General features: G+C 46.5%; 2 protein-coding genes across 3 annotated transcripts; one reads left to right on the top strand and one right to left on the bottom strand.

The window, feature by feature from the left end:
- Nucleotides 1–1,913: 1,913 nt before the first annotated feature.
- RNF40 (ring finger protein 40) lies at nucleotides 1,914–20,309 on the bottom strand. Of its 2 annotated transcripts, none has more exons than XM_072976858.2 (20): nucleotides 20,084–20,309; nucleotides 18,685–18,870; nucleotides 17,438–17,605; nucleotides 16,966–17,101; nucleotides 16,649–16,882; nucleotides 15,245–15,366; nucleotides 14,978–15,124; nucleotides 13,151–13,225; nucleotides 12,936–13,055; nucleotides 11,628–11,807; nucleotides 11,261–11,396; nucleotides 10,710–10,831; nucleotides 7,517–8,022; nucleotides 6,290–6,407; nucleotides 5,575–5,724; nucleotides 4,227–4,439; nucleotides 3,958–4,083; nucleotides 3,067–3,207; nucleotides 2,761–2,862; nucleotides 1,914–2,644 (listed from the first exon to the last, which is right to left on the bottom strand). In XM_072976858.2, exons 2-20 carry the CDS (start codon nucleotides 18,814–18,816, stop codon nucleotides 2,468–2,470), a joined length of 3,105 nt encoding a protein of 1,034 aa, XP_072832959.2. In that variant the 5' UTR covers nucleotides 18,817–18,870; nucleotides 20,084–20,309; the 3' UTR covers nucleotides 1,914–2,467. The 2 variants fall into 2 exon arrangements, with proteins under 2 accessions (XP_072832959.2, XP_072832960.2); XM_072976859.2 differs by having other exon boundaries at nucleotides 20,147–20,279.
- Nucleotides 20,310–20,829: 520 nt separating this feature from the next.
- Nucleotides 20,830–27,025, top strand: CFAP119 (cilia and flagella associated protein 119). Its single transcript, XM_072976874.2, has 9 exons — nucleotides 20,830–20,959; nucleotides 22,110–22,141; nucleotides 22,441–22,506; nucleotides 23,848–24,017; nucleotides 24,577–24,647; nucleotides 25,085–25,201; nucleotides 25,305–25,365; nucleotides 25,993–26,073; nucleotides 26,390–27,025. The coding sequence occupies exons 1-9, from the start codon at nucleotides 20,891–20,893 to the stop codon at nucleotides 26,566–26,568; spliced, it is 846 nt and encodes a 281-aa protein (XP_072832975.2). The 5' UTR covers nucleotides 20,830–20,890; the 3' UTR covers nucleotides 26,569–27,025.
- Nucleotides 27,026–27,068: the final 43 nt, after the last annotated feature.

Here is a 27,068-nt window from a genome sequence, read left to right as displayed (position 1 = left end):
TTTGGAGTCTTTAGAGAGAGTTCTGTGTTTGTTCAAAAATGTTCCAGTTGCTCCATCCATTTAATAAACCTGTTTGTTGCAAACCTACATTTCCAAACATGGAGGCTGCAATGGAAGTGTTGATAGAGAGACGCCCCGGGGCAATTACACTTAGCTTTTGTATTTGGATACCTGCTCCATCTCCTCTGTTCTGTGTTTTAACCTCTTGTTATGCAGGGCGCTTTGTGCGATGGAAGAGTAGTGTGCATATCCTGCAAGCCTTGTTATCTGTGCCCATTAGTTATGGCTGCATCAAGAGTTTGAGGGAGCTAGAACTTAATGCTGCTAGTCCTTTCCATATGGTTTCTAGCCATTAGCAAGTCCTGAATCTCCTTGATGGATCTTGGGGATCAGCAGCAAACATCCTTTTGTTCTGTCCCTATTGACTCTTCTAAAGCACTTGGTCTAGGCTTTTCCCCCCCTCCTACTGATAGCAGTCCACCTTCTGGATCTAAAATGTACACCATGAGCTCCTAAACATGTACCTTCCAGGACCCAAGCAGCTATTGTGGTTTTTCATGCAGAAACAGGCTCATTTTTTTTCACTCCACAGGTCCAACCAAATTCAGAAATTCAAGAAAAAGGTTTTGCCTTGTGATAGGAGGCAACTGCAGGAGCTGTTCAAAAGGTGCACAAAACACAGGAGGTGGTGTGTGACGAAGGAATCAACCACCTTCTAGAGGTGCATCTCCACCACTCAGGCACTCCCATCTTGGCAACAGGCTTCATTCCTGAGCGAACACACTGGAATAGGCTCTCTTTCAGTGAGGTTCCCCCCCCCCATTACCGGACAGCTATTAATCAGGTTAAGGTGCTGTGGGAAGATCACTTTGAAGGTTCCTAACATGGCTGTAACCACGCAGTCTTAAATACCCCACATCCTTTTTTTCTCCTGTGCTTGACCTTCTCCCCAGCTCATTTTCCTTTGGAGCAGAAGCTGCCACCTTCTGAGGCTTTGTCTCCCTCATACTTTGAGGGACCTAACACCCCCAGGGGGGAAAAATGATCCCCATGGCAAATTGTGACACATGCACCCAGAAGCCTCAGGAGATTTCCCTTGACGTCGCTCTCTGCCCTTCTCCAGTTGACTTTGGATGATCACTTTTGCTTATAGGAAAGGGCTGCTCTGGCCTAAAATGGGCCGAGATTAGTAGTGGTGCCTCGCTTAACGAGCACACCATTTAACGACGAATCTGCATAGCGATCTCTTTTTTGAGATTGCTAATGCGATTGCATTGCGATGTTTCCCCAGCAGCTGATCGGCGGTTCCAAAATGGCCGCCGCACACCCAAAATGGCCGCCGCAAGTGTTTTCGCGCCCTGCCCTCACTTATCGAGGGCGCAAAAATGGCGGCGCTATGGAGGAACTTAGCTGAACGGTGAGTTTGGAAGCCATAGGAACGCATTAAAGTTTAATGCGTTCCTATGGCATTTTCCGTCCCGTTTAGCGATGTTTCCTCATAGCGACGTTAATCCTGGAACGGATTAATGTTGCTATGCGGGGCACCACTGTAGATGGGATCATACTTAAATGACAAATTTGCATCCCCAGAGGTTTCTGGGAATGTGATTACACATACAGTATGTATTGGGGTCACACTCCAAGAGTCTATCGGCATCTTGTACTTTGTCCACCCTTGCTTCCATCTGAACCTGAAATCGAGCATAAACAGAACCTGTTTATTACCAGTCATACATGATCACTTATGTTTTCCTTCTCCGTCAGTGATATACTGGTGATCCCACTGCAGAGGTTGGAAAAACCACGTTTTTTTGGACTGTAACTTCCAGAATTCTCCAGATAGCATGGCTTTCTCGCTCCCCCCTGTTCAGTTCCATTGGCACATTGCTCCAGAATAAAAGACAGACACAAGGTTTTCACAAAGAGAGGGGATCTTGCGGGAGCAGACCGTCTCCAATGTTTTTATTTCAAAAATGTTCAAAGCAATTCTTCAAAGAATTAAAAAAATAAGGCCCCTCTCTAACAGAGAGCATAAGATCTGCCTGACGGCTAGCCTGCAATGATCTCATGCCAAAATAATAATAATAATAATAAATTCACAGGACAGTAAAAGGAGGGAAAGGAGGCCCAGAGATAGCTTCGAAGGGTCCCTTTGGCCAAGGGTGCAAAGATGAGCAGCAAATTTAGGATGGGGGGAGGGGGTCCAGTGAACAGTCCCAGGCTATTATATCTAAGGGCAGGAGACGGAAAGTAAAGGAAAAAGAATGAGGAGGAATTCACTGAGAAGGATGTTACAGGGAAAGAGGTTTTTAGGCAGACATGGAACGAAACCACAGAAAACTGATGGGGGATGGATGCGTCTGAGAGGGACACGAGGCAGGCGGTTCAGAGGGGCCCAAGGAGATCCGGGCAGAGTTTGTGAGGGAGGCCTCCTCCCTTTAGTGGGAAAACCAGACCCAGGGGGGGCTCAGCTGATGTAGATGCGATGGAAATCGTTTGCACCAAAGGCCGCATTGCACTTCGGACACTTGCGCTGGCGGGTGTCGTAGCGCGTCTTGACGCAGTCAAAACAGAAGACGTGGAAGCATTTGGTGAGGACCGCGTCCTTCTTGCGGGTGTTGCAGCAGGGGCAGGTGAGTTTCGCCTGGGCAAGCAAGCGGACAGACAAGGAGCGGGTCAGGCCAGGAGGCACGGCTTCCTCCTGCCACAGCCGGCCACCTCTGGTTGGCCAAGCCAGTTCCTCCTCCTCCCTCCACTCACCTTGTACTCCTTGATCTCTTCCTGCAAGATCTCGTCGGCATCCGCGTACACTTCCACCTTGCGCTGCTTCTCCAGCTTGCGCCGCAAACGAGATATATCCTCCTGGGAAAGGAATGGCCAATCAGCAAGTCCGGGGAGCGGGAGAGACGAAGCCTACCTGCAAGACCTCCTTGCATCTAGGAGGGCTTGTCGCTTGCGAGACAAATCACATGCCTTTTCTAGGTGTCCCATTGAAGACGCACCCTAACTGATGCTCGCCACCCTTTGGGCAGGGCAGACAGAGCCCCTTTCCCCCCTTCTTGTTACCTGTGCTCTTTTGAGGTTGAAAGACTCCTTTTCCTTGGCTGCCCGGTTCTCGGCCATACAGGTCTGGATTTCCTTCAGCTTACACTGCACGTGCTCCAGCTGCACTTTTAGGTCTTCGGCCAACTGAGCAGCCTCCACAGCCTGCAAGGGAAAGCAGCCATAAACTTTCTTCTCAGCCGCCAGCTGCCAAGAGTCCTAATCCTATGGCCTGCTTGAGCGTATTTATCCATCTTGCCTGCTATGCGAGCACATTAATTAGCAATGAGTCTGGAATTCAGTGCCGTGGGATGCCTTTAGCTTTATAAAAAGCAAAGAAAGACAGTCCTGGGTAGGCGATGCTTGAAGGCATGTTAGAAGTCAAGGACGAAGAAGGGTGGGGAGGAAGAGGCGGAACTCGATTCCCAGGACTCAGAGGTTCTGAACATAGTTTGTCATCTTCCTCGTTCTCTATGATCTAGAACAGTAAAACTGTTTAAAATATATACAGCAGAATTCCCTTATCTACAGGATCAGTTTCCGCTGATTCACTTATCCACCGCCTGAAAATATTAAAAATATTAAAAGAAAAATCCCCAAAATACATATTTTAATGATGAAGTTACCAGAACTGGCCACAAGAGGGAGCCAGAGACCATGTTATATATAGCAATTTTTATTAAAATAGGACTTGCTATAACTCGTGTTTTTCTGCATCCCCAGAGGAGGGCTTGGAACCAATTACCTGCAGATACAGGGGTCCTACTGTACAATTTCATTTTATTTCTCAATCAGTAGACTGAAGAATCAGCATTTTTAGAGTTGGTGAAGCATTTGAGGGGGTTTGGGGGGGGATCGTCGACATGTCCATACCTAATTCCTAGCCAAGGGGGCCACCAGACTACCCAGTCTCACCTTCCTCTTGTTGAGCTCCAGGGCTTGGCTGCGCAGAGTAAGCTCCTTCTCCACAGTGCCCAGATTTCCCTGCAGGACACGCTCCTTCTCCTCCAGCTTCTGCACCACCAACAGCTGGGTGTCCACCTAGGCAAAGAAATCAGGATCAGAGCGGGTGTGACAGGACGACTGCCAGCTGATTCCCTCACATGACCGTTGCTTCCCTCCCTCCTCCCCCCCCCCACGAAAGCTCCTTCAACACTCTCACCGCGACAAGAGGCCTCTCTCACCTGAGACTTGAGCGCCAACACCTGCTCTGCCAGCTCGTCTTTCTCTTCTCGCAGTAGTTTATGGATCTGATTGGACTTGATGCGCTCTGACATCAGCTTGAAGTTGGCGTCGTCCTTCTCCCGCAGCTGCTGGTTCAGTCGCATGTTCTGCTCCTGCATGTCCTCGAACGCCTGGCCGGTCACGTCCATCTCAGAGAGGAGAGCCTCTTCCTCCTGACCCCATGGAATGGAAATGCAACGGCTCAAGTTCTTTCCCCTCAGCCGCTAGATCCCTGCGGTTACACACAGGCTGACCAGAACGGCTGGGTTTCCGGTGGGTAGGCACAGGTGTACGTGCTTCTCAGAAGCAACTAGCTGTCGACTTTTAGAAACAGGGGACTTGGCGAGATTAGCCTTGCACTTATTAATATCCTGCCCTTCTGTCAAAAAATGGCATTCATGGTAGCTCGAATTTGAATAAGAATATAAGTATCACATACAAATGTTAAAGAGCTGATCAGTGAAAAGAAACTGCCCCTTCAGTTATGCAGCTGGATAGCTCAGTGGCTTCGGCATCTGGTTGTGGAGCCAGAGGTTGGGAGTTTGATTCCCCGCTGTGCCTCCTTGACCGGGTCTGGACTCGGTGATCCAAAGGGTCCCTTCCAGCTCTGCAGTTCTAGGATTATTATTATTAAGACACCAATGGCCTGCCTGAATGAAAACTACTTTTCCTGCTGGCAGAAGGGCCACAGCCAGGGGCTAGCCCAGCTTCCCCTGGTGGGGAGTTCCAACGACTAGGAGAAGCAACTACAAAACCCCTCTCTCCCTTCCACCACCACACCTGCCTGTGAGGGTGACGGGGCAAGGAGATCATCCCCCTTTGAAGATCTTAAGAATAGTGGGACGTTCACTAAGGTAGAAGGCAGGCCTTCGGACTGATCCTGTAGGACAACTTGAGAACCACAAGGGCCTACGAGGCTAAGAGTCTCTATCTCCCACCATTACACGTGCACTGGAGAAACCATGCTATCAACCTATGGCAAGAGTTCTCCACCTTGGGTCCCCAGATAATCTTGGACTTAAACTCCCAGAAACCTTCACCACTAGCTGTGCAGGCCAGGATTTCTGGGGGTTGTAGTTCAAGAACACCTGGACACCCAAGGTTGGGAAGCACTGATTTATGGTGGTAAATCTGGAGGAATTAGAAAGTCAGTCTCAAGGCACTAACTCTGTAGTGCTACCTATTTCAACCTTCGCCAGCCTAGTATCCCCTCGATATTCTGCGCTATAGCTTCCACTGCCCTACTCACCAACCATGCTAGCTGGACTGAGGAGCACTGCAGTCCTCCTCTTCCTCCCATAAAAATACCTGTTTCGTTGCAGCCAGCTTTTTCTGCAGGTGTTCAATCTGCTCCTCAGCCAACTTGATCTTACGCAAAGCATCCTCATCAGCCATTTTCTTGCTCTCTTTCTTCTCCTTCTCCTCCAACTCGCGGATCCTCACCCGCAGCTCCTCCACCTGCCAAAGGGCCCAAGTTAAAAGAAAACAGAGATTATTCTTTATCCCTAGAGCCACCCACTCCCATACAGTTCCTGCTGAATTCATCACGCAGGACTGTGCTAATTCAAGGCAAATTACAAACACCAGCCAAAATCTTGTTGCATAGCTATATCTACATAACTTAAAGGTTTGCACAAGCAGTTATAAAATTATTTCCAAGGCAGAATCTGTATCCAGCAAGCAGATCTGTGGGGAGAGCTGCACAGCTAGCTGCACAATCAGGCACACAATGCGAACTGCCTTGGTGGAACTCCCTGTGACCTTCAACAGGTGTAACTTTTGCTACACCAAGTGCAAGAGGATTTCAGCAACTATAATAGTATTATTCAATCTGGTTCTAAAAGCACAATAATGCCTCTTTTGGGGAAGGTAGGCCAATACTAGCTGAGAAACGGGTCTAAAATTGACCTACCATAACCTAGATGAAAACAGTTTTTAAAAACAAGCAAAGATCTTTTTAATCACCCCGCATTCTCCAAGAACAAGAGGACAAGCATTTCCGCGGAGGCCATTCCCACCTCACCTCTGCCTTGGTTTTCTTCTCAGCTGCCATAAGCTGCACTTTGTCCCGTTGCTCCTTGGGCGCGGACTTGTACATATCTAAGAGGAGCTTCATCTCCTTCTGGCTCTCTTGAGCCTTTCTGAGAAAAGAAAACAGGAATAGCGTGAAAGAGAGCACATTATACCAGAGGGCAGGAAGATCCTCCTGACTCTGGACTATGAGAATGCCTGTTACGAGAGGAGGTAACCCAGGAAAGATACACCAGGATCATTCGTTTGGGGCTAAGGGGCCTGCAAAGACTATGGGGGTGAACAAACATCCCAGGACCATTCTCAGTATAAAGTACACTGGAGTTTTAGCTTGCAGGGATCCTTCTTCCCTGCCCAGGAGCCAAAATGTTATAGCAGCTGGCCTACACTCAAATCACGTGACACAAAACCCCAAGACCGCTTCCTTGAGCATATCATACAAAAGAAGACTGCTTAATGTTCTGCAGCACTATTTAAAAGTTAAATACCTTTGAACACTGATAACTAATCAGAGACAACAGAAAATACCACAGGGCTGGAACTTCCAAGGATGTTGCTGGCACACAAACAGCTGGTTTCCCATCCCTTACCTGAAGTACTAGTGAAATTCTCAGACTCTGGAAATCCTCCACTATACAATAGGACCCCTGTATCCACGGGGGACCGGTTCCAAGCCTCCCCCGCAGATGTGGAAAAATGCAGATGATAGCGAATACTATACATAGCATGGTATCTGGCTCCCTCCATTGGCCAATTCTGGTAAATGACATCAGAGTTATATATATTTCTAGGATTTTTCTTTTAATATTTTTAATATTTTCATATTGCGGATAAGTGAATCAATGGATAGTGATCCCGTGGATATGGGAGTCCTACTGTACTAAAATTCAGTTATATTTCCTAAGCATTCATATGCAGTTGTTCCCAAGAATCTCAGTACCGGCAGATGTTCTTCCCAGCAAAGGCTCCCTTCGCCCTTCAGCCTGGGACACTCGAGTCCTATTCAACAACACCCTTCCTGTTTCCCCAAAATTGCCTACAAAGCTCTAAGGTTCTCGACCGTTCTAAAGGCCAGTGGCCAAACAGCATGCCCTGCCGGTCAACCTGGATTTGCCTGGGGGACGCTGGCAGCTGCAGTCCAGGAACGGACGTCTCTGCCTCTCCAGTGTAAATGCCCCGTTCCCCCCCTCCCCGCCCCGCCAGCCATCTGCACACTCACTTGAGTTCCGCCCGCAGCTGTTTGAGCAGATCGGAGTCCTTCTTCTTGGCATCCTCGCTGCCTCCGCCACCCTTCTGTTTCTCCCGATCCCGCGAGGAAGACGAGGATGAGGAAGAGGAGGAAGACGAGGTCTCCTTGTCCCGATCCCGGGACCTCTCGCGGTCCCCGCCCCGTTCTCCACCCCGCCCCTTAGACCGCTCAGGCTCCTTGGATCGGGGCGGCGGGGGTGGCTGTGGGGTAGGAGGCTGAGAGGGAGGCGGCTCTTCCTCCTCCTTCTTCACTCCCTCGTGGCTCCCAAGGGGCTGGGGCGTCACCGGCTCCTCCTTGGGCTCCTTCTTCACTTGCACCTCTTTAAGCTCCTTCTTCACCTCAGGGGGCACGGAGCCCTCCTCCTCTTTCACCGTGGCTACTCCTGGGGCACCTGGGACTCCCATGGGGTCTTCACTCCCTGGAGTAGGGGCCGCTGCCATTGAGCCAGAGGGAAAGCCACTCTGTTGCATCCGAACCTGAGAAAAGAATGAATGGACATGCATTGCCAGGCCAGCTGCCAGGTGTACCTCAGAACTCCAAGAACAGCATGCTGCAGAAACACCCCACTCCAGAACCACAGAGTCCCCCACCATCCCAATGAGATTAAGAGAGGAAAAATTAGACACAGGCTGTTTGCAGAGTATTATCTGGGCTTCTTTCCTTGGGGAATGGGGGGGGGGGGAGATGGGACTTGTACAGAAAGAAGAAAGGCAAACTGAAGGATCAAACCGATGATCTGGAAGGGGTGTAAGCCCAAAGCAAAGCAAAGCGTGCTGCTTATATACCACCCCATAGAGCTTCAAGCACTCTCTGGGCGGTTTACAAGTTAATTATGCAGGCTACACATTGCCCCCCCCCCCAGTGAGCTGGGTACTCATTTTACCAACCTCAGAAGGATAGAAGGCTCCAATTGTTTCTATTAAGCATGATACCCGATAACATAGATAGGTCAAAGGAACATATAGTTATATATATTATTACAGCAGCCAGAATTATGTATGCTAGAAATTGGAAAAGTACGGCGGTGCCGGAACAAGAAGATCTGATGGAAAAGATACGGGAAATAGCCGAAATGGACATCTTATCGGAAGTTATGAAGGACCAATCCTTGCAAAGGGCAACAGAAAGATGGGACTTATTTTATAATTGGACTGAATTAACAGGTAGTAGCTGAATATATATAGTGAAATGTGAACCTTATACATAAGGCAGAAAAGAGTAAATAGAATGATTTTGGATTTGATATGGCAATAGGTATAGATTGGATATTAGTATGCTATGATTTCCCCTCTCCCTCACAAAGCCCCTTCCCTCACAAACCCTAACCCCCATGTCCCTATGTCACCCTTTATGTAAAAAATAAAATAAAATTATATATATATGTAAAAAAGAAGGATAGAAGGCTGAGTCAACCTTGAGCCGGCTACCTGGGATTGAACCCCAGGTCGTGAGCACAGTTTTGGCTGCAGTACAGCGGTTTAACCACTGCGCCACCTTGCTCCTCACCCAGGTCTGGCAGATCGCAAGAGTTTCCATTCAATGTTTAATGTAAATTCTTGAGGTTGAAGATTCCCACCTCCTTTTTCCAAGAAGGAACTGGAACCTTGCATTATTTATTCAAATTCCCAATGAATTAGGATTTCTTTCCTTTCATCACATTACATGCTTCCTTTAGGACAAGGGGAACCTCTGTCCCTTCATTCCAGAAATAAAATAAAATTTTAAAAGCCAAATGCACAGTTACAAGATAGGAATACGTGGCTCAGGAATACTACACATGGGAAGGATCTTGGAATTGTTGTAGATCAAATGCTGAACATGAGCCAACAGTGCAAGGTGGCTGCAGAAAAGGCAACAACTATTTTAGGATGCATTAACAGAAACAGTCTCCAAATCCCATGAGGTACTAGTCCTTTATTCAGCACTGGTTAGGCTTCATCTAGATTACTGTGTCCAGTTCTGGATACCACACTTTAAGAAGGATGCTAACTGGAGCAAGTTCAGAGGAGGGCAACACAGATGATCAACGGACTGGAAATCAAGCCCTATGAGCAAAACTGAAAGAACTGGGCATGTTTAACTTTGAAAAAAATAAGACTGAGGGGAGAGACAATAGTACTTTCAAACACTTGGAAGGTAGTCATACAGAGGAGGACCACGATCTGTTCTTGATTATCCTAGAGTGCAGGACACTTAATAAAGGGCTCAAGCTACAGGAAGCCAGATTTCAGCTGAATATCAGGGAAAACTTCTTAACTGTTAGAGCAGTACGACAATGGAACAAATAATTACTTTGAGAGGTTTGTTGTTGTGGGTTTTTTTGGGCTCTTTGGCCGTGTTCTGAAGAGGTGTTGGGTGCTCCAATGCTGGACACATTCAAGAGAAAATTGGACAGCTCTCTGCCAGATCTGCTTTGATTTGGATTCCTGCACTGAGCGAGGGTTTGGACTCGGTGGCCTTAGAGGCTCCTTCCAACTCCATTCTTCTATGATTCTATGTTTTGGTTTACAACTGCATGATCCCTTGCCACTGGGCCTGCAGCCTCTAGCTCCTGGAGACTGGAAGCCAAAACATCCAAAGCGTTTCTGAACATCTGCTCTGTGAAATTCAAGGTGGCCTCTTGCTTCCCCTTCTGCACTTGCAGCCAAACAGAGCCCATTGTCCCCCATCTTCCCAAGAGAAAGACAGTTCACATGAACCAGAGCTCAAAAAGAGAACAAACATCGGTGCCCGTTCAAAGTAGTGGTGCCTCGCATAGCAAACGCATAGCGAGGGGTTGCAGGCCATCGCCGGAGCGTTCGCTCAGCGATGGCCCCTATGGGCTTTTTTCGCTATGCGATGATCGCGCGGACGTGATCAAACCATAGCGAACAGCTGATCGGCGGTTCCAAAATGGCCGCCGCTAAAACAAAATGGCGACCGCTGTTTTGCCTCGCTAACGAGGCATCCAAAATGGCCGCCGCAATGGAGGAACCTCACAGAACGGTGAGTTTTAAGCCCATAGGAACGTATTAAATCAGTTTTAATACATTCCTATGGGCTTTTTAAGTTCACTTAGCGATGTTTCGCTGAGCGAGGGTTAATCCGGAATGGATTAACCTCGCTAAGCGAGGCACCACTGTATTGCCAGACCTCTAGCAGTCCTTCCTCCTCACAGACCCACCTTGTTGATTTCTGCCTGCACCTCCCGGAGCTTGCGCTTGTAGCGCTGCACGTCTCCCTTCAGCTGGTGGTTGTGGTTCTGAAGGCTGCTGATCAAGTGACGCATCTCTCGGTTGATGGGACCTCCAGTACAGAAAGGGTGGCGGAAACAGAAGGAGAGAAATGAGCCCCTCAGAAGCTGAGCAGTTCCAGCCAAAGAGCGCTCTCTATACAGGGAAGAACTGGGTGATCACAAGCACCCGGAACATGGTGGTGATGGCACGACCACAACCCATGGAAACAGTGGATTTTTTCGGGTTGGAGGGAAGAATCGTAATTGCCTTCCACGTGCCAAGGTGAAGGCTGCCACACCACCCATGCACACCACAACTGATTGTACTTGGCACGGTTGGTTGGTCTCCTGCTTAAGTGCTCTTCTCTGGCAGAACAATGTTGCACATCAAAGGATGAAGGAGAGGGAAATCTGCCCATTACAGACCATGATAAACATACAGAGAAGGGAATATTTTTCTACAGCCGTAAAGAGACCATAGGAGGGGAATACAATCTCACCCGCTTGCTCGTTGGCCGCCAAGTTCTGCTCAAACTCAATGCGCAGCATCTCGTACTCCTTGCGCACCTGCGCCAGTGTGTCCTCCAGCTGGATCACCTCCGTCCGCAACTTCTTTTGCAAATTCAGCTCATCACTCTGTTGCCGCAAAGGAAACAATGATGCCCACCATACAAAAAAGAAAGCAGGTGCTAACACCACCCCTTTTTTCCTTCATTATCCTGAATAAGTCAGCTTCTCAACTTTGACACCAGAAGAATACTTGGATGGTCCTTCAATCCAGTGACCCTAAGGAGAGGCTTAAGCACCTCTCCAACCTTGCAAGAGGGGAAAGCATGACCATACCAGGCATGCCCCCTGGCACCTCACCTCCATGTGCTCAATGTGGCGCAGGTGGCTGTTCTTGGTGGTAAGCAGGAGGGCACGGGCCTCATCCAGCTGGGTTTTCACCTGCAGGCTCTCATTGTACAGCAGTGAGAACTGGGACTGTAGCACCTTGTACTCCAGGGTCTCCTTCACTGCCTCCTCAGGCAGGCTACGCAGCGCCACCTGCAGAAAACAGCAGAGCACAGTCACGCCTAGGAGGGAAGCCCACCTGGGTCCAACCACCACTCTTGGGTCAGCATCACCCTTGGCAGAACCCAGAGAAGTTACTTTTAGAAAACCTCCAGAGGCGCAATCCATCCAGCCTGGGAGATGCAGCATGAAAAAAGTAACTTCTAAACTCACATCACCCAGAGCAGTATTAGCAGATCCTTTAAAAAATATTCACAGCAGCATCAAAATCTAACAGTCACAGAGAAAGGTACAGTAGCTGGAAGTCAGTGTATAAGTCATCGGATGAATTGTAGAGGGAAATCAGATACCAGAGAGGCACACCAGAGGCTAAGGGTCCTGCTCCCAATAAAGAAGAGTCTGGGCCCCTAGGAAGATGAGTCAAGTTTTCCATTTAACAAAGAAAATACAGGAATATTAAGTTTTGGTATCTTCCATGCTGGCTGTGTGTGTGTGTGGGAATCTTCTGTTTTGCCCCACTGAGCATTGAAACTCAACAAAACAAAGCCAGATGGGAACAGACTATGGGCCACATCTGCCCGGGAGGGCTGAAGTTCCCCCTGTGACTTCCTGCTCACATGTAGGCTTTGCCATTTCCACTAGAGGGCACAGTATTTTCACACCAATTCCAAAGCGGTTTCATCCCTCCTACTTTATAAGTTCTAATGATCACATACAAAGCCCTAAACGATTTAGGACATCAATACTTGGCGGAACGCCTCCTCCCTCTAGATCTACTCGTATCACCTGATCTAGCCAGGAGGGGCGACTGAGGAGCCTAACGCTGAGGGAGGCCTGGAAAGAAAAAACAAGACACCAGGCCTTCTCGGCAGTGGCTCTCAGGCTCTGGAACAACCCCCCCCCCCCCGAGATCCATTTGGTCCCCTCGCTGCGCACTTTCAAAAACCAACTCAAGTCCTGGTTATATAGACAGGCCTTCCCTCCGGGCACTATGTAACTTTTTCTTTATCTTTATCTACTTTGTTTTGTGTAAATGTTGTAAATTGTTATTTTATATTAATTGTTTTTATTCTGCGTTTTGTGAGCCGCCCAGAGTAGACTATGTCTAAATGGGCGGCATATAAGCTCAATAAATAAAATAAAATAAAATAAAATAAATACCTTGAGCTTCTCATTGGTCCTCACAGCCTGCTGCATTTCCTGCTGCAGTTTCTCTAGCTCAGCCATGCGACTGTTGGCCAGCTCCTGGTTCTCTTCCAGCTCCGCATTCAGCATCTCAAACTGCAAAACCCCAAATATACGAGTCAGCAAGATCTGAAACAAGACCGTTGGGGAGCCAAACTCCACATACCCAGCTTATTTTTTTTCCAACTTACCTTCTGCATGCTCAGAGTGATCTGTCCGCCCTGGAAGCCACCAGAACTACCTGATGCATAGTAACCAGAGTTCAGCTGCCAGAGAAAAGGAGAGGCAAGTTCAAAGACTTGCACAGTACAGCTATGATCTTCTAGAAGAGTAATTCTTAACGTTATTTGGGGTCTCCGAGCCAAGTGAGAAACTGATGAAACCTACAGACCCCACCCCACCTTGAAAAATGCACACAAGAGCATCTGAAACTTTGTGTAAAATATATTTAATGCAAGAGAAAAAGTAAGGCTTTTGCGCTAAATCATGAGCCCCTGGAAGCCCATTTATGGACTCCAGTATGGATGCAAAATGTTTCGAATTAACCAAATAGACTTTCTTATGATTAGGAGACAAGGAAGAGTTCCTGGGATGCCAGCCCCTCCACACACATTTCTATAAAATGCAAACATGGAAAAACTAATTCTTTACAGGTGCAAAAAGAACAGGCCTTAGTTGGTTCAATGAGCTTAGACCAAATTAAAAAGGCCCCGCTTTATACCTCCTGTACACGAGCCAAATTGCTCCTTGAACAGGAAGGGTCCCGAGTAGGATTTCTGCCTCAGCATTTTCTGGGACACGTTTGTTCATGAGGGAGCAAAAAACGCAACCCCTCTTTGAAAATAAGACCCTGGATGCTACTGAAATAGGCCTTAAGGGGTTGGCCTGTCCATTGCCTTGCAGCTCATGGCTTAGTTCTGTCCTCAAGGAACAAGAGCCATTTTTGCAATATGGATAACACTTGAACCGTCCAGCCACCTCTGCTCATTCCTGCTCTGCAAGACACACACTGAGGAAAGGGCTCCAAGCCCAGCCTTGACCTGCCACACGTGCTACCTACCCATCACTGGCGATGTGGGCTCCAAGTACCGTGTTTCCCCAAAAATAAGACAGGGTCTTACATTAACTTTTGCTCCAAAAACACATTAGGGCTTATTTTCAGGGGATGCTTTATTTTTTCATATACAACCATCTATGTTGATTCAAATACTGTCATGCCCTCCTCTTCTGGTTGCTGCACAAGGGTAGAGGATGGGGTTTCACTTAATGAGGGCTGATTTTGGGGGTAGGGCTTATATTACGAGCATCCTGAAAAATTGTCCTAGGGCTTATTTTCAGGTTACGTCTTATTTTCGGGGAAACAGGGTAGCAGAATGTCGACACCCTGCCTGCCCTTTGCCACTGGATCAGAAAGGGCCTGAAAAACAGACCCCTTGCTGATGGCTTAACAACAAACGCTGGCGAAGTGTAGGTAGCCCAAGGGCCTATGTCAAAGGCCTGAGGTGGCTCCCAAGGCCTCCTCACACCCTGATTTAAAAGGAAATTAGAAAACACTTTCCTCAAAAAAATTAAAATCCTCTTGTACCCCCAAGGAGGCAATTCTGCCATGTCATGGGACACCCCAGTAACACTGCCTCCCTAAACACCCAGTTTTTCTAAATTCAGAAGATGTCCAAAAGTCCCCTAAAGAACACAAAGAAGAATTTCCAGGATGAAGACCATTTTAAAAAAAATACTGGGTTGGGGGGAATGGGAAAAATTGCAGCCCTCCAAGGCCTTCCAACGGGCATTTGTAGCAGCCAGACCTCTGGCAGGTGTTAAAGCCTGGTTGACCGCAATTAAAATGGCAGAAGCTGGCTCCTTCCTGTTAGAGGAAGAAGCAAGCAGCAGACATGACAGCAGAGCTTGGAAAACAGAGTCGTCAAAGCAACGCCTAAAGGGCTTTTTCATCAAGACGAGCTTTTGCGCATCGTATATGGAAGGGGACGGAACAGGGATCGCCCTGGGGCCTCACTCGCCTGCTCCAGCGCCTCCGCTAGGTGCTTGTTCAGCTTCTGCTCCCGCTTGCGCAGTTTCTCAATGTCCCACTGCAGGTCCTCGATGGTCGTCTCCATCTCCAGCACTTTGGTCTCGGAGGAGGTCACCTTGTCCTGCAGCTCTGTATACTAAGCGGGTTGGGGGAGAAGGACAAGCAAATGTAACACACTTGAAAGTACAGTGGCTTCTTTTCCTAAGCCCAGCGACTTTCACAGAAAGACCCGGCCGGTGGCCAATGGAGCACCTACCTCCAGGGAGATCTTATGGTGCTTCTCCTGCAGCTGAGTAGTTAGATCTTGCAGATGTCGGTTCTCTCTCGTCAACTCCCTGTTGAGGGACTTCACTGCTTCTTCCAGCTGGTCAAATTCCACTGGGGGAAGAAGAGACTCTATAGAACCTGGACTACCTTGGACACTCTCTGTCTCAAGTCTTGGGAAAGTAATATTGGATTACAATTCCCACAACACCTATAGCTAGCACGGTTAATTAATGCATCTGGCTGTGCGATTCCAGGGCTAGTCATGGGGAAAAACTAGCTATTCCAAGTTCTCTAGTTCCTCTACTATAAAATGCTGCCTACTAACAGGTTCCTGAGAGAGTCTGGCATACATTTGTTTTAAATCACTAGTGCATTCTCCATGTTACAGTTCTTGTTTCTGGACATGGATGCAAAACCTTGGTCAGAGGCAGATTATTTCTCTCAAAACTTCAACTATTCCATTTGCAAAGGAGGAAATAGCCATGGCCTCCTTCACAAGACCAGTGCACATTTAATCCAAATCATATTTGGAAAACAATTTAATAAATAAATAAATGAATGAACAGACAAACAGCCAGAGTACCCAAAAATCCTGATTTTCCACTCTTTACCTTGCAGTAAAGATAAGCATTTAACATACCCAACAATTAAACTTTATGGTTCAATAAGGGTAAAGAAAACCATTCAATACCAATTACCACTAGATCAGCAAGTTACTTGTGTTATTTTAAAAGAAGTACCAGGCACCACAAGTATAAACGTACATTAGAATTTAATTTAGTCACTCTCTTGGAACACTCTCCTGTTGGTAATAACAACTCTCTGGCGGCTCCCACACAATAATCTAAGAGAGCCTTCTGCATCAGTCTGTAAAGCTCAGGGGTTGAGGTCTCTGGCTGCAGAGCCAGAGGTTGGGAGTTTGATTCCCCCACTGTGCCTCCTTAACAAGGGCTGGACTTGATGATCTGTAGAGTCCCTTCCAGCTCTGGAGTTCCAAGACTATTGTAAGGGCCCAGCTGTTCATGCATACCAGTGGCATTTGACTGAAACATCTACAAAGCCCTTTAAAAACTTTTTTTTTTTACAAATTTCTCTAAGTGTTCAACCTGGAGGTAGTCCTCACCACAGCCAAGTGATTTTTTTCTAAGCATATGCTAAACCTTTTTAGATAATATTGGCTACTACAAGAAGACAACGGGTATGCCTGGTTTGGGGGGAGGGGGTTTGCTACTTTTTTTCACTTTTGAGGAAGAGCCCCAAATCTCAGGCATCCATTTTCTTGAGCAATGACTGACCAGAGCCACAGCGGGTAAAATGTAGAGATTGCTGTGACTGCTACCCAAATCTTCCGAAGACCCCCCCCAATCCGCCCGGCACAGCAGTCGGTCCTCACCACGGGCATGGATCTTCTGGCAGAGTTCCTCAGTGCGACGGTGGATCTTGTCAGAAACCTTCACAATGCGGGAGACGGCAGCTTTGGAGAACTCCATTTGCTCCTGCAGCTGCAACTCAATCTCTTCGCTGCTGCTGCTGGCCAAGGCAGCCAGGAAGGAAAGGGCTGGCTCGTTCAGCATGGCACCTCCGGGCTTCCAGGGGGCAGGGGGAGTAACCGGGGACAGAACCATCTCTGGAGGGAGCAGACAAATTAGATCAGCATCGGCTCCGGTTCCATCTATACCAGACTCCGTCAGGAAAGAAAGCACGGCTCACCTCTCCTCTCCATCCCTTCTTGCCCTACAAGATTGGGATCCAACTCAGCTCCAGGTATCTCCATTTTGGGTTCTTCTACAGTCTGCTCACAACCTTCGTCGTAACGTTTCAGGAGCTCTTGCACTGTCTCATCCAGCTGCAGGAGTAAAGAAGAGGGGAGGGAAAAGGAAGGAGAGTTTGAAAGGAAAAGGGAAGGCATTTGGAATGGCACAGGAATATACCCAGACCAATACATCAGCTGAACACAGAATGGAACATTAGATTTGTTCTGATTTCACCAGTCACAGAGAAAGACTAGGAAGAAACCTCTGAGAGCTTCACTTCCTAGTCACTAAAAATCCTGCTTGGCTCTCAGCTGATTTCCTAGGGTTTCAAGAGATGGTGAATTAAGTATCAAACTTGCACCTGCCACCTTAGTAATTAGAAACTTCAGGGAGAAAAGAAAGAGTATCAGCCAGAAGCACACTCTGACCTGTTTCCAGTATCGGTTGACAATTAAGAGGGTAGCATCATCGGTGGCCTGTCTCTTCTCCAGTTTCTCAATGCGCTCGCGCAGTTCATCTTCAAAGGCCTGCCGCTGCTCAAGGCGTTCTGCTAACTTCTTGTTCTTGAACTGAAGTACCTTGAGGTCCATCTCTTCCTGCAACAAGAAGGCCAGCATTATTCCCCAAAGAATTCAATACATCATGCAACCTATTATTGTTTCCAACAGCCACTCTAAAGCTTCATAGTGGTTCTACCCACTCATGAAAGAATGTGTCAGGAGGTACTTGTTGTAAAGGCCATCAGCATTTATAGCATCACTTTTAAAGCAATTAGGTTCTCCCTAATCATATTCAAAAGCTTGCAATTAAGCCCTTGAAAGGTGATGAGAAAAAACAGGCATAAGCAACATGATCAGAAAAACTATTATTTTGCAGGTCTTATAACTTCTCTGCCGGAATAATGTCTGGAGATAGCAGATTGTCTAATAACATACCAGCATGCCTTAGAATGAAAGCAATACCATTTCCTCCCTAAAGTAAGACGTTGTGGCCCATAAGACAGCTCTAAGCATATGAAGAGTAGAATGAATTCCTTCCCAGCTCTGTTTATTTTAAAGTGATCCATAATGCTAATTAATGAGGGGACAAAACCTGCTTAAATGGGGATCAGGCAGGCATAATCTCCTTCCTGACACAATTATCCCCAATTAACACTGCTTGAATCTTAACTCCTATGGCAGATCATGATATTGGCTTTCAATATTTCTTTGGAAAAGCATCAGAAAACCATTTTAAATTCACACTAGCAGCACCTTATTTTAAGCTTCTGCCACAGAGCTGTAGAAATATTGCAGACCCCTGGATGTCATGATCCAGTTTCTAGGTAAGGGAGGGTCATTTGTCTGGCACTACAGCTTCCATAATCCCTCTCCACTGAACACATTAGGTGGAGCTGATGGGAGCTGCATAGCAGCACATCTGGAAGCAACAAAATTTCCCCACCCATGTTCTAATCAAAGTGCCATGCCTGGGAATTTAATGTCCCAGTTTTAAAAAGTCTATGACTTTACTAAAAATCTCTTAAAACTGGGTTGCTTTTTTAAAAGTCCGGAGGGCATTTATAAAAGTTCCCAAACCCTTTTTTTTCTATTACAGTACTTATAGGAACAAAAAGCATCAACTGGCAGAGGTCAACACCTTCCAATCCCCACCCCATTCTCAACCCAATCCTCACCGTGGAAGAGATGCCTCCCAACCGGATGGGCTCAATCAGGGTGGTTGTGGTCTTCTCCTCCCTGTTGGATTTCTTCTCAGGGGGGCCTGAGCCCCCATCTCCAGCTGCTCGCTTACTTCCAGACCCTGACATGATGATTTTGAGTGCAGGCTGAGAAGCAGAGGAATCAGGCAGACAACTCTTCAGCTAAAAATGAAAAGAAAAAAAGAAGTATTGCAGTTGCTCATAAATGGATCGCTATTACATCAATCCAAACACTGTTTAATACCACTTTATAAGGTAAGCATTTGCTTATCCAATATCTATCCAGAGTCATGGGACAAAGGGTGAAGGCAATACGTAGTATTAGCAATATGCAGACAGCAAAGAAAAATGCATGAACATTAGCAGAATGTACAGAAAAAAATACAAGAACATTAAGATAGAGATCAAGGAAACTGACAGAGAAAATATTTAAAAATTGAATTTGTAATTATAGTTTCACTCTCCACCCTTCTCCTGCTGCTGATGTATCTATTAAGAACTGCATGGCAGGCAGTAACTCAATAAGTGCTTCCGGACACAGGGGCATGTGAAAGCAACACCTGTTGAACTGCTGTCTGCCTATAGCAAAGCTGTGAAAAGCAGAGTAGCTTTGCTTGGAGGAGAAGATATACGTGGGAATGGGGTGGGGGGAGTGCTGGCAGGAAATACAGTAAAACAAAATACAGGAATATAATGATGTACTTGGAAATATAACTTTTAACAAGCAGGGGAGGCCAACAAGACGGGAAGGCAGCCAAAGGCATTAGGGAAAAGGAAAAGTACTGAGCTGAAAACAGAAATGGAAAACATTAGAGAGGTTGTAATAAGGGGAAAAGAAGAATGGGTAAAACGGGAAGCAAGTTGCCGAAATCTGAAATATGTTATCAGATTCGGTGGGTCTTTTTGGTTTGTTTTACGGCACATCGAAGCCCATCCTTGCCAGAACACTGATCCTTCCCACTTTGGGGCTGACTTTTTTTTTTTACACACAACTCGCCCCAAGACGCTTGCAGTTGGGTTTTTTTTTGGGGGGGGGGGTTTGTTGTTTTTCCGGCCCCAGACCAAGAGTTCCCAAAATCAGCACCCTCGTGTCCTTCACGCCCTCCCCGACCCGAAATATATTATTATGGACACAAAGGCAGATGATGATGATGATAATTAAAAACATCGTTGACGAACTATTTCAAAAAAATTGTCAGTTTGATCCCAGGCAAGTGCTCGGGGGTGGGGGAGGGGAATGGGAGGGGGCGGTACGAAGAAATCGAGACAGTTAAGGAGGAAGACCTCAGTGAGGAGGGGGAAAGAAGGGGAAGACGGGCAGAGGTCTGAGGGGAGGAGAAGGAAGTTTCCCACCCACCCCCCACAAGACACCCACCGGCGGCGGAGGGGCTGCTCTGTGGCTCCCTCGCACCTGCCCGATCGCCCCCGCCCCCCACACCTGCGGCTTCTTCGCGCTCCCCCCATGCGATGCTTCGGGCCACAGACGCCACCGACGCTGTTGCGCATGCTCCCCCCCTTCCCCGGCAACCGTTCTCGGAGGGGCCCCAGCCCTCGCCCGCAGCTTCTTCCCCGACCGCGCAAGCGCCAACAACGACCGCCTTCCTGACAAGAAATTCCGCGAAGGGTTTTTTTCTATTGGCTCAAAGGGACACAATGGGCGAGATGACCCTTCGAACGGCGGTTGGACGCGTGCGTAGAAGGGCTGTTAGGATTGGATGAATGGCGAAAGGAGCGACGTTCCGCGGAGAATGTGATTGGACTAAGAGCTCGAGGGGGGATTTGCAATTGGCTACGTTATCCTTTCCTAGAGATAGGAAATGTAGAGTAAACAATGCCAATTATTTCCGTGAGTTTCCGATGTAAAAAAAATATATATTTTTCAAGCTTAGAAGTCAGGTGTGAAATTTTTACTAAAAGTAACACCCTATATTTCCCATAGAAATGGTTGAAAAGGCAAAATTTCTTTCTTTGGAGCCAACAGCTTTACGTTTTTATCCATTTTTACACACTCGAATATATTCACAGCTCAGTGAATCCTTTGTTTCCCGCCCACTGCGAAGAGGTCATTTGTGATTGGCGAAGCGCTCGCTTGCTTCTCATTTGCCCCGCCCTCTTTCCAATATTCCCTATTCTGATTGGACTCGCACAGACGGAATGTTGATTCGCTGGAGGAAATATTGCTATGGCAACGCGTGGTTTCTTCACCCCTTCGCTGCCAAAACGAGGGATGGGACCTGAATGCCTGGAACAGGTGAAAGGGGCGTGGATTTAGGAATATCCGTACAATAATAAACATTTCTGGCTCTTTTTTTCGTGTGTGTGTGGGGAGGGGAGATTGTGTTAACAGCAGCATCGCGAGGCACACATTCAACCGGTTGCTGTCGTTGGAAAAGCTTCACCTGTTGAATACCGGCCTGTCATACAGCTGTTGAAATAACAGATTTTTTTTTTTTAGGAAAATAAGGCAGGGAAGAAGAGAAGCCTGAGATTAGAAAATGGGCAATCTTGCTTCTGCACAGTAACAACCAGCATTATTTTATAGTAAATAATTTGCTGTTTATCAGCAGCAAAATCTTTTTATGAGCATTATAGGTTACTGTATTGGGATAACAAAACTAATAGCACTGTATTGTAACAGAGTACTGGATTTAAAGCCCAGAGTTCTTATTTGTGATAAAATCACTTCTGATTTATGGCAGTTCTAGGAATTCAAAAGCTCTAGTCTTGAACAGCCTGGCTCAGGTCCTGTGAACTAAAGGCTGTGACGTCCTTTCCTGACTCTATGTATCTCATGCTCAGTCTTCCTCCTTTTTTCTACTGCTCTTCCTGTGATGTGTCCAAGGTATGATAACCAGAGGCCTGGGATCATATTCCAGTCTACTCCAAGGAACTTGTTATAATTATGGGCAATCTCTGTCTCCTTCAGTCTCTACCCAGCAGAATTCTTGGGAGGGTTTTAAAAATGCCCCAGTGGCACCTATGCCTGAGATGTGCATGCAACAAATGACATATGAAATAATTCAACAGAAAGGACAAGGCAAAGGGCTGCCTGGATAACACTGGCTCAGAGGAGCTGGGTTTTCCCCTGCTCTCAGTCAAAATGCCTTCTAGATCTTATGGAGATTTTTTATTATTGGATACCTATCCTCAGCTTTTTAGAAACAGTGACATAAATGGATTGGCAATCCATTTTCGTTCCTTCAGAATGTGTCATTATATTTCAAATTGTGTCAGTATGGTTCTCAGAAGAGAAATGTATAGAATACCTCAATATTAGTTTACAAACATGATAAATCTAATTAAGACTGGCAAAAGAATCTTCTGCTCAAATCATCATTGAAATAACTAGTAACTAATCTAATATATCCAAAAGCTAACTAAAGCCTTATTTTTCCTTTCAGCCTCGTCCACATAAAGCAAAGATATGCATGTGGTGAGTAACTCTTCATATCCATTTGAAAAAGTGTGAAAAGCCACATCCCATTCCAGAAAAAGCTTCATGTGATTTCATTGCTAAACCCCACACATTTTGGTATTGTTGGTTCTCTAATATTCAGGCTGCAACCTTGTACCCATTTACATAGAAACAAGCACCACTGACCACAATAATCCTTACTTCTCCATAGATACAGATAGAGTTGCACTGTTTGTTACACCTAAGATTTTGCCTGTATGTCCAAGCAACACGCAATCACTCTTCTCAGTTGCTTTTCCTTATTCTCACTATTTCAGGAAATATCTAGATGTTCACTGTATGGATCTCATCAACGAGACCCAAACCACCGATGATTTGAAGAGGTGAGGACAATTTTAAGTTTGAGAAACATCTCATGACTACCTGTGTTGGTGGTTCGCCAAAGGAAAAAATGGGGAGTATGCAGAGCTACATTTTAACAATGCAGTTTGCAATATATCACAGAGTGCAAGCTGTAAAATCGGGTGATATTCCTCTACCTCAAAGCTGGGATTGCTTTTTCTGGCACAAAGACTGAGCTGCATTCTAGAGTCTGCATTCTGACCACATTTGGGGCCTAGAGTGGTCCTGACCCGACCAGCTAGGCGGGATATAAATAAAATAAAATAAATAAACAAACAAAAAAACTAACAAACACCAAAAGCAGGACATGGACCGATTAAGCAGGGTCAAAGCAGAAAGAGGCAGCACCAGGATGCGTTTTTCTCCTTTAGATATTTGTCTAATGAGTCTGTAACACACAGCTCATTTCACGTCTATCCAGGACTGAACTTCTATGTAGCACTTATTAGACATATAAAGCATGCCACAGTTGTTCTCAGAATTTTAAACACCTGCCTTTAATATTTAAAAGTATTTGAAGAGCCGAGTATTTAAAGCTTTGGTCCTTTTAAATGTCTGGTTTCTGATAAGAACAACCAGGTTTCCTTGAAGCCCCAATTCATAGCCCTGATTCAAAAATTTTAAAAACAGACCGCAGAGTTTTAAAAAAATCACGTAATCATCATCGTCACCATCATCCTATGCCGTCAAGTCAATTCTGATATGGCAACCATTTTCAGGGTTTTTCAGGTGGAAAATACTCAGTTTACCATTCCCTTCTTCTGGGGGTGCCCTGGCACTGTGCAGCTTGTCCAAAGCCACACAGGCTGGCTCTTTCCCACAGTAGGGAATCAACTCCCAACCTCTGACTCTGCAGCCAGATATCTAACCCACTGAGCTATCCAGCTGAATAGATACAGGAGGATAATACAATCAGCAGTGACTATCATGGTTAAAGTAGTACTGTTAGAGAGTTTACCAAGATGGCATCATTCGCACCTATATATTTAGGCACAGAAAAGGTATAAGAATCAGGCTCGTGATGAAACCAAGAACCTTAATGGCAAGATCAGGGGTAAATGGCCTTCCTGCTGTTTTTGGACTTTTGTTCTTATGGGTCCCAGCCACTGTAGCTAGTGCTAAAGGACAAGAGAGGTAGCAGACTAGCAACTTCTGGAGGCCACAGATTTTTCCACCCCTTTCCTCTTACATAGAGTCAGCTTGTTGTGGCAATAAAGGCGGACTCTAAGGCAACTGAAGACAGGATATAATTGGGAAGATGGAAATCCTGGCATGTAAAATATTGGTCACTGGACCTCCCTTCTTGTCTTTCTCCTCCACAGCCTTCTTGCAGAGCTCCTGCATCTGTCGGATTTCCACTCCAACCCACGGTCCGCTATCTTACTGGATCTATATTTCTACACCATCCAGTTCAGCCGGGAGCAGGGTTTCAATCGGGAACAGACCTCAGCCTTCTTCTCAATCGTGAAGGACGTACATGAGGCTTGTGTGGGTAAGTAAACATGAAGAACACAAACTTTAGTTTTACAGGTTCCACTTGTTTTTTTCCTTAGCCCCTCAAAGGTTGCCAGCCAAAGTCGAGTTTGAAAGCAAAGCGTGCTACTTATATACTGCCCCATAGAGCTTAGAGGACTTTCCGGGCAATTTATAATTTAATTATGCTTGCTACACATTCTCTACCCTACCCCCTGCAAGTTGGGTACTCAATTTACCAAACTCAGAAGGATGGAAGGCTGAGTCAACCATGAGTTGGTTACCTGAGCCAGGTCGTGAGCAGAGTCTTCGCTGCAGTACAAATAATTTATTACCGTATTTGGGTTTTAACTGTTTATTTTAAATACCTTAAGCTGCCTTGGATCCTTTGGAAGAAAGGGGGCATATAAATATTTTGAATAAATAAATTCAAGCCCCAGTGAATCCAAGCTGGTGCTGCTGTCTTCCCATGGAGGAGCCAACCTGCTGAGTAAGGATTTGAATAGAAGACCAGAACATGAGAGGGGCAAGCTCAAACTGGATCTCCTGTCCATGGCCACTGCTTTCTTTCCTTTTAGAAACACCCCTGCCCAATGTGGAGGAATGCTACAACTATTTCTCCGAACTGGTTTTCTGCCACTCTATTCGGGTGAGTGTAGCCATAGATTCAGCTAAGTGAACATCACATGTCCCTTTGCAGCAATGCATATGTGGTGGGAAAGGCACCTAGTAGAGATGGGCACAAAGCACTTTGAAGCATGGACTTCCCTTCTCTGCCTCCTCCAGCAGCTGGCCACTTACAGGCAGCACTGCAGGAATCCCTGCCCCGCCTCCTCATCTGAATGGCCAGCTGCTAGAAGAGGCGGAGAAGGGAAGTCTGGGCTCCTGCCCAGACTGGAAGATCACGTGACAAGGAGGGAACAAGCAACACTCATTGGCTGATGAGTCAGGGCACTGGCAAGGGGGTGGGGGAAGTGAACAGGTGCCACACAGATGACTTAGGACAACCTGGCACTAAATACTTCGTGGCAATCTCCGGCACCTACTCTTCTCTTACCAACCTTTTCCTCCTCCTCCCCTTTTTAGAGACCCCCCTTCAGCATTGATCTCTTCAATCAGGACCAGCTGGTGCTTATCACAGATTACATGATCAACACCTACTTCCGCCACTACAAACTTTATAAATATGCTTTCACACCACAGGTAAAGGAGTTCCTCTTTTTGCAGTCAAGGACCGTAAAGCAAGAACCCAAGGGGTTGGTTAGCTGCCTTGAGCTCACAGTCCTGGATTCTCTTTCCTCACTAGGTGCGACTGGACATCTCATTTACCTATATTGGGATGCCTGAACCAGAGGCTAAAGATGAAGGTAAATATGGGAATGGCAGGATCTCTCCCTCCAGCCATATCTGAGGGAGCTCTCCAGTTAAACCAGCGAGGATGTGAAAGGGACAAGAACTAAGCCGCCTGTCGTAAACAAGGGCTTCTCCTAGGTCAAAACAGAGTTTATCAACAGCTGCAACTAAAGCAGAGGTTGAAAAGGACTTTTTCCCCTAACCAGATGCTCTCCAGATGTGTTGGACCACAACTCCCATTATCCTCAGCCAGCTGGGCAATGGCACCATTCCCAGTCTGAGATTCTTTCAACTCCAGATGGCTGTGAATTGAACCTGAACCATTCAATATACAAAGCCCTCTATTCTGCCCTTAGACGTGGCCTTCCCTTTGTTGGGACCTGGCATGATCACTCTGGATCAGGATTTGCCCAACGTTTTGACAAGTATTAAAACTTCGTAATAGAAACTACAGTGGTCCAACAAGTACTGACATTTTATAAAGCTCACCCTTCCAGACTTGGCTGAGGCTTAAAAAAATGTTCATATTATTCTATGAACAGATGGTATAGAAACATTTAATGAGGAAAAGGATACGATTATTCCTGTATCCCACTTTTTCCTCCAAAGGGTTTCATATCTATTTTCCTCGTTTTTAACAGAACCAATGGCTGAGAGTGTAGAAGGAGGTTTGTCACCTTTGGCGGAAGAAACAGAAGAGACACTGGTTACACCTGAAGAAAGTAAGATGGGAATGGCTGAGCGGGTGCAGAGTTTGGGGCAGATGGACTGTAGGGGCCTTTTAAGAGGGTGACCCACAATGGCTTTAGGTGAGATTTTGTCTCCGTCTTTAAACTCAGAGATCTCTTTTAGTCTCAGTCAACCCATTTGCGGTACAGGGGTAAACATACTACTATAAATATCACCAAGATAACATATGGAAAGTTTTAAATATTAAGACTTAATAAAAGTATTGAGGGATGGGGATCCCGAACTGATGCTGATGATGGCTGGGTGAAATGCCAGTGTTAAAATTCATGCTGCCTCTCCCTCTTCTAGGTCCAACTGCTGCCCTGCGGGAGTACATCTCAACCCAGCTCACCCAGGAGCTGGCTCAGCTGCGCCTTTCAGTAGAACAACGTCTAAAGACCACAGAAGAGCAGTTCAATGCCAAACTAGTCCAACTGGAGAAGGGGAGTGGTTCTGGCAAGGGAAGCAATAAAGGCAAGAAAAAGTGAGCAAGATCGGAGTGGAGAAGAGAATAAGAGGAAACCTGATTTAGATTAGAACCTGTTTACTTTGCCTTTGGAGCTCTCAAAGATCATTAAGGATCCATTCATAAACCATGCCATAGATGAGAGGCAAGGAGGGTAAAGAGAGCTTGTGATAATACTTTCAGACCAGCGATGGGCCACTTGTGGCCCTCCAGATGTTGGCCTACAACTCCCAGACTCCTTCCCCATTGGCTATGCTGGCAAGGGGCAGATGGGCGTGGTAGTCCAACCTCTGGAGGTTCACAAGTGACCTACTCAGGTTGGAGAGCAGGCAGCAGATGGATTTCTCAGTCTTTTAGAGTGCAGAGTCATTTGTGCACAATCCCTACAGAGATACATCTCTATTAGAAAATGCTAGGTACATGCTGTGAATATGATGTGAAATCCTAATAGCTAAGATATTAAAGAGCCTTCGAACCAATCAGCAGTTCCTCTCTCCAGTTTCTGAACCTGGCCTTTTCTTC

Source organism: Pogona vitticeps, chromosome 6, assembly GCF_051106095.1.
Source record: "Pogona vitticeps strain Pit_001003342236 chromosome 6, PviZW2.1, whole genome shotgun sequence".
NCBI lineage: Eukaryota > Metazoa > Chordata > Lepidosauria > Squamata > Agamidae > Pogona > Pogona vitticeps.
This window is presented reverse-complemented; position numbering and strand designations above follow the sequence as displayed.